The 12,999-nt window shown below is 44.6% G+C and overlaps 1 protein-coding gene across 3 annotated transcripts in view; it reads left to right on the forward strand.

Moving 5' to 3' along the window:
* Grip (Glutamate receptor interacting protein) overlaps positions 1–12,999 on the forward strand; it is a 232,745-nt gene that overhangs the window by 43,057 nt on the left and 176,689 nt on the right. Inside the window, exons 1-2 of one of the 3 annotated variants that reach the window (XM_071694695.1) lie at positions 5,370–5,406; positions 7,328–7,753. The exons of the other annotated variants lie outside the window; for them this stretch is intronic. Coding sequence (XP_071550796.1) covers positions 7,633–7,753 — 121 coding nt within the window. The 5' untranslated portion in view covers positions 5,370–5,406; positions 7,328–7,632. Of the gene's footprint in view, positions 1–5,369; positions 5,407–7,327; positions 7,754–12,999 lie in introns of those variants that run through there. 3 annotated transcript variants of the gene reach the window in all.

Consider the following 12,999-nt stretch of genomic DNA (forward strand, 5'->3'; position numbering starts at 1 on the left):
CCTTGGTGTGTGTTCATCGCTAAGAACATGTTTAGAATTCTTCGTTATAATCGTACATTTGTGGCTCAAGATTATGTTTCAGCTTCAGTTCTCGGTCTCCTTCTTAACGCATTACATCACCCAGAACCCCCGGGATCTCACGTAACCCCAGAATGTCACGTAACCCCAGAATCTCACGTAACCCCAGAATCTCACGTAACCCCAGAATGTCACGTAACCCCAGAATCTCACGTAACCCCAGAATCTCACGTAAACCCCAGAATCTCACGTAAACCCCAGAATCTCACGTAAACCCCAGAATCTCACGTAACCCCAGAATCTCACGTAAACCCCAGAATCTCACGTAAACCCCAGAATCTCACGTAAACCCCAGAATCTCACGTAACCCCAGAATCTCACGTAAACCCCAGAATCTCACGTAACCCCGGAATCTCACGTAACCCCAGAACCTCACGTAAACCTCGGAATCTCACGTAAACCCCAGAACCACGTACCCCCGGAATCTCACGTAAACCCCGGAATCTCACGTAAACCCCGGAATCTCACGTAAACCCCGGAATCTCACGTAACCCCGGAATCTCACGTAAACCCCAGAATCTCACGTAAACCCCAGAATCTCACGTAACCCCAGAATCTCACGTAAACCCCAGAATCTCACGTAACCCCGGAATCTCACGTAAACCCCGGAATCTCACGTAAACCCCGGAATCTCACGTAAACCCCAGAATCTCACGTAACCCCAGAATCTCACGTAAACCCCGGAATCTCACGTAAACCCCAGAATCTCACGTAACCCCAGAATCTCACGTAACCCCAGAACCTCACGTAACCCCGGAATCTCACGTAACCCCAGAATCTCACGTAACCCCAGAATCTCACGTAACCCCAGAACCTCACGTAACCCCAGAATCTCACGTAAACCCCAGAATCTCACGTAACCCCAGAATCTCACGTAACCCCAGAACCTCACGTAACCCCGGAATCTCACGTAACCCCAGAATCTCACGTAAACCCCAGAATCTCACGTAACCCAAAGGGTCGTCACGACCACAACACTACGTACATCGGCCAGTAGGGCGGGCCCCGTCCCAGCCGGAGCGCTGGACCGCGGGCCAGACGACCCGGCGGGCGTCCGTAGCCCGAGCACGTAATTGTAGAATCATTACGAAATACCGACGTTGTTTATTTGTGTCTCTATGGCGTGTGTTGACGTGTAGTTCTCTCTTGCCATTTTGAAGAGCGATTAATTCGTCAGCGTGAAGTCTAATCCCGTCTCTCCTCCTCCTCCGCCCCCCCCCCCCCCCCGGGGCCCCAACAAGTCCTTCCTTGTCCCTAGGGAAACGTGATACAGTGGGGCGCCCCCCCGTCGGCGTGTCTAATGCCCCCTGCCCACGACCACCACCATCACCCACCACCCACCGCCACCCACCACACAGATATCTACTGTTATCTTCGTTATCTGGTATGGTGATCCGATTGCTTTTCTGTGCCGTCTTTGCCCGCGTTGGGCATGATCTATGAGTTTTGTTTTGGCCATCGTGAAGGCCACCCGCTGTGTGTGTGTGGTGTGTGTGTGTGTGTGTGTGTGTGTGTGTGTGTGTGTGTGTGTTGACATGTTCATTGTCCCGTAAGTGAGATGTTTATTTCGGGGGGGGTTTCACTAAGGGTCCATAAGTCACGGCTGTTTTGATTTACGACATTAGACCTTCTGTCTTCTCTGGACAGACAGACAGACAGACAGGCTGCTCCTTGGTGCCCCCTCGCCACTAGATTTGCGACGGGCATCCAGCATTTTTCTTCAGAACGAGGGGAGTATTTATTTAATTCAGAAATATAAATAGAACTTTAATTATCTCATTTGAATAGCAGCTTAGCCAGCAACAGGAGAGCAGTGCCTCTGTTGAGTTAGGGTCTCTCAGTGTTGTCTATAGCCAGCAACAGGAGAGCAGTGCCTCTGTTGAGCTAGGGTCTCTCAGTGTTGTCTACTGCAAGCAACAGGAGAGCAGTATCTCTGTTGAACGAGGGTCTCTCAGTGTTGTCTACAGCCAGCAAAATGAGAGCAGTACCTCTGTTGAGTTAGGGTCTCTCAGTGTTGTCTACAGCCAGCAACAGGAGAGCAGTACCTCTGTTAAGTTAGGGTCTCTCAGTGTTGTCTATAGCCAGCAACAGGAGAGCAGTGCCTCTTTTGAGCTAGGGTCTCTCAGTGTTGTCTATAGCCAGCAACAGGAGAGCAGTACCTCTGTTGAGTTAGGGTCTCTCAGTGTTGTCTATAGCCAGCAACAGGAGAGCAGTATCTCTGTTGAGTTAGGGTCTCTCAGTGTTGTCTATAGCCAGCAACATGAGAGCAGTGCCTCTGTTGAGCTAGGGTCACTCATTGTTGTCTATAGCCAGCAACAGGAGAGCAGTGCTTCTGTTGAGTTAGGGTCTCTCAGTGTTGTCTGTAGCCAGCAACAGGAGAGCAGTACCTCTGTTGAGCGAGGGTCTCTCAGTGTTGTCTATAGCCAGCAACAGGAGAGCAGTACCTCTGTTGAGCGAGGGTCTCTCAGTGTTGTCTAGAGACGTTATTATGATGGGCCCTCGAGATCTCGTGAGATGAGATAAGATATTGTTTTGAAACACGAAGAGTACCCAAGTGGAAGGTAAATATATCAAGTGTATTATGGTACTCCCACTGGGGCAGTGAACGTTAATATTTCCAAACTTTCGTATTACGTTTCATATCTTATTACCCGTTGGCCCGATTTAGAGAGACGTGTTTTTAACTCTAAATCCAGAAGGAAATTTTTCGGGTAATTAAGGATTATTTTTAATTAGAAAGGGGTTTAAAAGGGGGGATTGCGTAGGATTAGTGTAGGTGGAGGAGGCCACGGCTGGAGGAGGGGAAGGAAAGTGGTAAAGGGGGTTTGATTGAGAGGGAAGGGTTGAGGGTGTATCAACAGGTGGCCTTGTGAGAGATGGTGAATTAGAGTGAGACATCTACCCTACACGACTCCCACACTGGAGACAGTTATCTAGGCTGGAAAAGTGATGTGTTTTGTAGGTGTAGAAGCGAGTCGAGTGAAGACGAGAGTGGAAATGCTTAGAGGAAAGTCAGATTGAGTGAAGACAAGACGGTGGAAAGAAGTAAGATTGAGTGTAAACAGAATTAAAGGCTGATTGAGTGGAGAGAGAGAGAGAGAGAGAGAGAGAGAGAGAGAGAGAGAGAGAGAGAGAGAGAGAGAGAGAGAGAGAGAGAGTAGAAGGGAGTCAAGGTCATTATAGGCTAGTGTTAAAGAGCAGCGAGGAAGTGGCAGAGTAGCGAGTAGCGAGGAAGTGGCATATACATCTTGCACACTGTTGGTGGATGTTGGCATCAGGATATCTGTCCCATCTGATGGGCAGGCAGCCTCTGATGGTACGGTAGCCTCATCTGATTGGCAAGCAGCCTTTCATGGTATGATCACCTCATGTGATGGGCAGGCAGACAGCTTCTGATGGTATACTGACCTTATCTGATTGATGGGCAGGCATCTTTTGATAGTACAGTTACCACAGGACTGTCAGTGTAAACCAACCTCCGCTGGGCATCATGTAATACTAGTTCATACAACCATTGTTTACTGGTATATTTAACATCTTGAAGTCTCTCAGTTGGCGACTACTAAATTGTGTCTTGTATAGTAAGAAAACTCAAAACGTTTCCTATGTATAGTGATGCATGTCATATATATATATTTATATATATATATATATATATATATATATATATATATATATATATATATATATATATATATAATGTATATATATATATATAGTGTTACAATGTTTAAAGGGTCATTTGTTTCCTATGTTTCTTGGACAGAATCACCATATATATATATATATATATATATATATATATATATATATATATATATATATATATATATATATGTGTGTGTGTGTGTGTGTGTGTGTGTGTGTGTGTGTGTGTGTGTGTTTGGTATTTAGTTACGTAGTTATTTGAGAATTATTATAATTTCACGTATACGCCTATTTTCTTTTGTACCTTCTTTGGCAAAACGATCTTGTGAATATTAATAGTAAAGTGCTCTTGTTTCTTAAGGGATGGAAGACACGCCTGCTTCTCTTGTGATATTGTTTGATTTACGTTTTTGACATGTTAATAATTAAGTAAGTAAAGACGGCTTCACACGTTGCTAAATTCATTTTCAGGAATACATTTTGTTCATTTCACCCAATAGACTGAGCTGTTATGATTCGTGCCACACACACTTAAGTCATCTGCAGCAGACATGTCCAACAGCAGGATGTCTCCAAGTAGACACAGAACTCACTGGAGTTGTTTACACATCGCGTGTGGCCAAGCGCATCTTGGAGTCATTTAAATGTCTCCAGTGAAGAGGGACTTCACATTAAAGAAAATAAACTTGCCGACCCATATACTTAACGTTATCCACCATGTGATGACGGAGGAAATTCTCTGCAGCGTTATTTGTATAGACTGTAGAATGTCAAGACTGTGGCATGTACCCAGTGATGAAACACACTTGATTTCCAGTAAAATAATTATAGATTTATTCAGTACGTTTTCCTGATAGAAACAAAGAAATGGTACACGGTGGTACCCAGTCTCATTACCGTGTGCTGTGAGTCGGTAAGACCTTCTCTCATGCTGCACACTCCAAACAAGTGTGCTCAACAATGTTGTCCAACTTGCCACAGCAGTAATGGAAACTAATTTGTGAACGTCCTTGTGCTTGTGGCAGCTCCTGGTGGACACCGAGGGATGAGAGACGATGCTCATTAAAACAGCTCATTATATATATATATATATATATATATATATATATATATATATATATATATATATAGATAGATAGATAGATAGATAGATAGATAGATAGATAAATAGATAGATAGGTGGTTGAGCATATTCTGTTTGTGTATATGATTTGCTCGTGCGTATCTTTGATTAGGGAAGAGTTACAGCTTATTGATCCGAGTTCTGCCTAACACTTCTGAAAAGAGTAGTAGATAAAATGCACACATAAATGCGGGTCACAACAGTAAATGGTGCCACAAACTGCAGTTTGTACGATATGTTTGCCTGTGTATGGCAGCGGGGCATCGCTATAATTGTTGCCAGACTATAGGGTAGGTCCTGCGCTCTCATTTGTAAGCGCCTCGGTCTGATTTAAAGATTTATATTAAAATATTTTTATATTAAATGGATGCTTCTCAATCATAGATTAACTACAGTGGCAGAAATAGTTGTTTTTGTTATTATTTATAAGTGAGAGTTATCGCCTGAGATTGGTAACAGTGTAAGGGCGCGTGTGCCCGGACCATCTTCACCAGGACCGGACGTGTTGTCAGTTACCCTCCGGGGCTACACTGACGAGGGGTCTGGTGACCGTGCTGGTGGGGTATACTCTGACAGGTTTCAGTCGTGATTTGTCCGCTACAAGTTTACATTGATAACTTCACATAAAGCTGTGGATATTTGTCTGTGTACACCACTTGTATAATATCGTTAAAAAATTAGCATGTAATTGCATTAATTATACTCATTATGTTCGATACGAGCGCCGGATTGGCGCCGCCTTTTTTGCACAACTGCATATCATATATATTTATATAGTGAGTTATGTTTTGCGTTCACGTGAGATCCGGTTAAGGTTGGGGAAGTATTAAAGTTATTATTAAAATTCAGTTGTGTTTAGTGAAGGTGACAAACACATAATGATTATCAGTGTTTATAGATGAACTAATGTATGGGCGATTCATACCTATTATTACTGGCTATTATTAATCTGTAAAGTGCGACCTTACCCAATAGTGAAATCTCATCTGAGTTTAGATACACCAGTTTTTGTTTTATTTCAAGTCATGTGTACAGAACGTAATGTAGCATACGTGAAGCGAGAATACATTAAATTTAAGTATATTTGTCAGTGATAACAAATTAGTATTTGCACAAAATGCTGGTAATTTTGGGTGATTGAGGCGAATATCTCCAAAAGTCTATCGAGAGAAGCGCTAAGTATAATATGGATACTCAGGCTTATTAGAAGATTATTTGAAATCGTAGTATAAGGAGAGAGAAAAAAAATAAGCACAGCATGATATTTAATCAAAGAATTTGTGTCTAGTGCCTGCAGGCATTTAATGCAATTGTGAAAGCATAAGGAGAGACGCTTTTGAAGACAATGGCTGCGGCCTGGTTGGCAGCGAGGCCAGCTGGTTCGTGCATAATAGTATATCATATGTTAATGTTGGTCACCTTGTGTGTTCGTGTAACCGCTTTTAAGTTCAGTGATCCTCCCCGGGTGTTGGCTGCCCTAGCTGCTGCAGGTGGTGTTGATAGTATTACCAGGAGTCGACCCAATGACGCCAGATCCCAAGTTAGATTCATCAGCTTGAGATGGGTTGGGTTAGGATGGATATGGTCGCTTTCTAGTAAGGCGAGTTATTTCGAGCCTTTTGTTGAGGCAATATATGAGAAAGCTAGCCATGAACTGTGGTTTATATATATATATATATATATATATATATATATATATATATATATATATATTTATATATATATGCCTTTCAAAATTGCCATTTCAAGTGAGAGTCACGAGCGTAGTGGAGTGGGAGCTAGGCGGCGGTGCCAACACTGTCTTCTGACTTACTTAACTCAAACACCTGTCACCATCACCACCCTCCTCACTCAAGTGCTCACCCTCACTACCCTTTTGTAGACCAGAATAGTTTACTCGCTCACAAAAGGGATCAAGCTGGTCTGTTTATCTTGGATATTGCATCCATTCGTCAGCGGTAGTACGTCCTTGTAAGGCGTGATATTGTAATCATATTGTCTTATTTTCTCATAGTTAATGTATGTTACGAACATGTCATTCTTTAGCTACACTCATATTATGTACATATGTCTTAGATGAATGGGTAATTATCCCAGTTGGAATCTTTTTTGTTACTGATGTTATGTACTGCAAGGGACGTCATTGAATCACTTTAGCAATTAAATTCCACTTATATGTTCTTTGCTGTAGTGACATAGTATTGGAAACCGTTAATGAACGGGACCGTCTCATGAATTTATAATCACGTCATGATACCTGAGATCGAGATATTCTGACATATGGATCGTACACTTTATAGATGTGGAATGGTATGAATGGCTAGACTTCCGTTGACTTGGCAGCAGACCTTGGCTTGTTCAAACTGGTGTTTGCATGTTGAACACAGTTGCAGGGCTTAAAGACTTCCATTCAGTGATAAGCATTTGCTTACAATGACAAAATGCCGACCCATAATGAATAGATTAGTCTGGTTATAGTTTCAGGAGACTCTTTAGCCAAGGAAGAGCTTCAAGGATAACTAAAGCACTCTAGCATAATAGAACTGACAAAATAAGAGCAATTGCCGAGGTGCCGTGCTCACCGTTGATCCGTGGTGGATAAGGTAGGCACAGGGTAGCGGTGGCAACACCAACAGACTGATGGCTGCTGCTGACGATGCCAGCCGCACGAACTAGACGGCTGCCACCCTGAAGCATGAGGTCATACCCACAGTGTGACTTGCTAAGGTGATATCGGAATATCCTTGCCCTTGACGCCTGCACGTCCGCCGCAGCCAAGCGTGATGGGTTGGTGTTTTCTGGGCGTGTGCTTTTCCCCCAACAAAAAGCAGAAACGGGGGCGGCCGGCGACGACATGCGACCCGCGTCCTCGCCCGCGACGACCCAAGGAAACTCAACGGAAAGGTAAAGTTGATAAGTTTTGTTCCTCTGCGATCAAGGTACAGCTTTAGTATTCAGAAGCTGTGGCACTGGTATATATATTTTGAGTGCTCTGGTTTCTCATACAGATTGTATATCACAGACTGCTGTAAGTGTAACCATGCTTGAAATGCGAGTGATTGTTGCTTAAAGAAGAAATAAAGAAAATGGATTAAAAGCTGTAGCTGATTGCCAAGTCGACGCCAGAGAAGCCCGTTCTTATAGGTTAACGTGAGCACATTGGCATTATCTCTTGGTAAGTATTGCCAGGATATCTACTCCCTCAGTAATCAGTTACAGAGGAACTCTCGTTAGATACATCTTGCTCTTTTGACATATACCCTCAAGAATATTCACATCCCATGTATGCTCTTAAAATTTATTGTTCGTTTATGACCCTTGGCGTGTGATCAGACGAGGTTGGCCAGGAAATTTCCGTCTGATGGCCCACACATCTAAAAACCACTCACCAAACCTTTCCATCAGTTAGTTATGTAATCATTGATTGAATTACATGTTACAAAGTGAGAAAAATGCTATTTAGGATTCTACAGTTTTGAATGAATTATCCAGCTGTTGCAAGTAAAGTGTTTACAAAGGCTATGCAACAATGGTATCCTCAGATCTGTACCGGGACATTTTCCTCCTCCATTATCTGTATGTCTAAGGTAGGCCTACAATACCATTCACTACTGTACTTCACCATTACGTCTTGCCTCCCAGGTAGGCTTATATTACTCTTCCACTTAAACTTCAGGACCTTTTACTTGGCTTTTCCATGTTTAGCCATGTTATCACTGCATCGATCTGACCCATGATGGTGGTCATTTGTGAAATAGACTTCTGTAAAGAGTACGTGTGGTAGTTGAGAGACGTTGAGTTAGGTGCTGTTTACGGCAATGTGAAGTACTGTCCGTAACGCTGCTGACCAGGCTCCTGGAGGCATCGGGAACTGACCGTACGACCTTGTAGCCTGACCTCCTGCCATATGACCCCCCAGCCTGACCTCCTGCCATATGACCCCCCAGCCTGTGGCCTTACCTGACCTGTGTCTTGAAGGCTAATTACAACCGGGCTGCGTGCCACGTGCGGCCGGACAGATGTGGTTGGCTGTGAGGGATTGGTCTGTCAGTGCGGGGTGGTGGTGGTGGTGCTGTTGACCATGATGTTGGACTGTTTGTAATTCACTCCATAAACACGACGATACGACCTTTTTAAAAAAAAGGTCAGGTCGCATGCCAAACCATCATACCCAAAGGGCGTGTAACCTCGTGCTCAAGGGTAGTACACCGTTGTGCTTAAAGGGTTGTTTATATAGGCAGTGATATAGTTAATGATAATGTTGATATTGGCAATAACATGGACCGTTTCCCCACACCATATTACATAGGCCACAGTACTGCTACCCACTCATGGTCACCACCACTTGATTCATTCAGCGCTCGTCTTCCGTGAACCACTTCGAGGCTTCAGGTGGTGCACCACTGAATCTCTTCACGTCTTCCATGGTTACCTTCATCCAGTCTTGCGTTTCCATCGACTTGGGTACAGTCCATCGTGTTCTCGCGTGTCAGACGCTCATACAACAGTGGCGTCAGTCACTATAGGCTTCCCTCTCCTCGCCTGTCATGTCGTATCTTTCCTAGATCGTTGTTCTCAGGCCACCCACTCTTCGCCTTCGTGAAGGTATATTTATGTTCTTCACAGTTTCTCATCTTAGCCTCATTCATTTTCAAACAAGCCTCCTCACCAGTAATGATGTCGCGTCGGGATTGATGGATCCGGCCGCGGACGCGCGAGTGAGGTGAGGGAGGAGGCGGCCAGCTGGGCAGCGGGAGCGCAGGAAGTGTGTGTGTGTGTGTGTGCTGCTCACAGAGCACCAACACAGATGATTCTCGCTCAGCCCAGCCATGCGACATGTCTGTGCGCCAGTTGTCATAAAAGACTCCCATGGTTTTGTTGAGTCCTGTGCATGATGATAGTGTCTCTAGGGCTGCCATGAGGATGTTAGATATCTGTAAAGAATATTAGGGTTAGATGCGACCTGACCTTTAACCCTGGCATATGCGTACTGCTTACCTTCCCCTCTGTAGTCACTGTAATGATGCTGGTGCGGTTAGAAATGTACCGCTTAAGTCCTCAGTCAGGTCTCTGGGTTCTGAAGTGCTTGCTACACAATTTTGGTTCGTGGAGAGCCACATGAGAGTTGAGATTTTGAGCACCGTTGAAAGAATTCTGCCACCAGGATACAACAACACTCCCTCTCACGGATTCCTGTGACGCATTGCGTAGGTCCCCTTCTAATCTCTCTCTCTCTCTCTCTCTCTCTCTCTCTCTCTCTCTCTCTCTCTCTCTCTCTCTCTCTCTCTCCTGCAGAAGTTGTTCCGCCATATACTTTGTCCCTCGCTAGGATCCTAACGTCTCGGTTCCTTTTTTGTCTTAAGAAGAAAAAAAGAAAGTGAAATCATTCTCGTTCACCTTCCTCCTAGCTTGACTACATGTGTCACTGCGAGGGAGCTGCCGGGTCTTCTGGCCCCACCGCCGCTTAGCGGTATGTCGCCGCCCTCCGCCACCACTACCACAATCAGGTACCACCACCTTCACCACCACATATGTAGAGGAGAGGAAATTGTTATTGATGGGTAGGAGGAGTGTAGTTTGTGGCGGTGTTTGGCTAGAAACAAGACGGCGCTTTGAGATCCGGGGCGTTGTTAAGCGCCATCGAATTCTGTCGTTTTCCTTATAATGCGAAAGCTATGGAGTCGTAGGTTTTTTTTTTTTTTTTTGTAATTTTTGTTGCTTCATTCTGTGGAAATTGGTGGGTTTTCGACAACGAGGAGCAAGAGGCAGTAAAGGGGGGGACTTATTGGTGCGTAAATCTACATTACAATAGGTCTGGGTAGTATATGTCTTCCTTTATTAGGATGGTGCCTACTCGGGGTCCCTTTTATAGCATTGGTCCCTGGAACACACACACACGACGAAATTTGAATAGTGTGGCTCTGACCTAACACTGGCTGGATGTGAGGATTTTTTCTCCTATCTCCTTAACACTAAAGAAACAGTCAACACTCCCCACCACCTGAGTGGGGCGCAAGGAAGAGGCCTCAGCCACTAGTCCACACCTCCTGAGTGGGACATATGGAAGAGGACAGGTCACCATTCCCCATCTCCTGAGTGGGGCACAACGGAGAGGGGACGGTCACCAGTCCCCACCCGAGTTGGGACACGGGGAAGAGGGACAGTCCACAGTCCCCACTGTGTGAGTGGGATACAACCACTGCAGTGAATAACATCGAGTATACAGTGGATTCAGTCTGGTTGTGTGTGTGCTGAGGTGGGATTTCTTTCGTTTTAGTTTAGACAATCTTTCATTTTCAGGAAGGTCATTACACGAGTTTGATCACGTGTTTCCTTGTATGTAGGGAGTGAGGCTAGTCACGTGGTGTGTACTGGTGGGGGAAATGTATTGGTTGCTGCTTTGTCACTCGTCCAAACATCGTAACTCTGTTGTGACGATTTTGTACTGGGGAAATCAGGTATTGGTAACGAGTGTGTACTGGAGAGAGCATGTCTCGGTAACGCATATGTACTGGGGTAATATGTCTTGGTAACGCATATGTACTGGGGGTGATCTATCTTAGTAACGCATATGTACTGGGGGTAGTATGTCTTAGCAACGCATATGTACTGGGGCAATATGTCTTAGTAACGCATATGTACTGGGGCAATATGTCTTAGTAACGCATATGTACTGGGGCAATATGTCTTAGTAACACATATGTACTGGGGGTAATATGTCTTAGTAACGCGTATGTACTGGGGTAATGTGTCTTAGTAACGCATATGTACTGGGGTAATGTGTCTTAGTAACGCATATGTACTGGGGTAATGTGTCTTAGTAACGCATATGTACTGGGGTAATGTGTCTTAGTAACGCATATGTACTAGGGGTAATATGTCTTAGTAACGCATATGTAATGGGCAATATGTCTTAGTAACACATATGTACTGGGGGTAATATGTCTTAGTAACGCATATGTACTGAGGGTGATATGTCTTAGTAACGCGTATGTACTGGGGTAATGTGTCTTAGTAACGCATATGTACTGGGGTAATGTGTCTTAGTAACGCATATGTACTGGGGTAATGTGTCTTAGTAACGCATATGTACTGGGGTAATGTGTCTTAGTAACGCATATGTACTGGGGGTAATATGTCTTGGCAACGTATGCCTACTTGGTGGGTCTGTCTCCGTAACGAGTGTTCCCTCGCGAGAGGATGCCTCGTTAGCCACACCCCGTCCCGGGCTCACACAACACAACTACTAGCATAGCGTGTCGCAGGAGGCGCCAGGGGCTCGGGTTATACTAGAGATACCAGGGCTAAGGGGAGGGTAATGAGACGCCCTGGCCAGGGTAAGTAAGTACGGGTGGTCTTAACCAGTGCTGGGGCTACCGCCAGGAGGAGGAGGAGGAGGAGGAGGAGGAAGGGATGGAGAGAAGGAGGAGGAAGGGAGGGAGGGAGGAGGTAAGACTTGTATATTTTCTTTTATGAGTTGAAGGTTCCAGTCACGAGGAAGGGGAGGGAGGAGAGGGGGAATCAAGGCTATTATAGAAATATGAAAAAAAAAAAAAGAAGGCGGAAGATTCAGAGAATTGAGAAGAGAAAAGAATATGTAATTGGAGATTTAGATGAAGTGCATATCCAACCTTTTAAAAAGAGTCACGAAATAGATGTAAGGAGAGAAATGAGAAGGTAAATTGCTCCACAGTGTAGTCAGGTGGGGATTAAAACCAGATATAATTGTCTTATGTACGTTGCCTTGAACATTACCGTCAAAAGTTTATAAACCTCTTCATGACCTTAACATCCATAGCTCACGGACTTAACCAGTGGAGCTCCTCACCTGTGTGTGTTGATGACTGTAGGAATCGTACATGTAGTGACACAAGAAAGATCCACTGGCCTTTTAAAAAGAGTCACGAAATAGATGTAAGGAGAGAAATGAGAAGGTAAATTGCTCCACAGTGTAGTCAGGTGGGGATTAAAACCAGATATAATTGTCTTATGTACGTTGCCTTGAACATTACCGTCAAAAGTTTATAAACCTCTTCATGACCTTAACATCCATAGCTCACGGACTTAACCAGTGGAGCTCCTCACCTGTGTGTGTTGATGACTGTAGGAATCGTACATGTAGTGACACAAGAAAGATCCACTGGCCTCTG

This window comes from Panulirus ornatus, chromosome 57, assembly GCF_036320965.1.
Source record: "Panulirus ornatus isolate Po-2019 chromosome 57, ASM3632096v1, whole genome shotgun sequence".
NCBI lineage: Eukaryota > Metazoa > Arthropoda > Malacostraca > Decapoda > Palinuridae > Panulirus > Panulirus ornatus.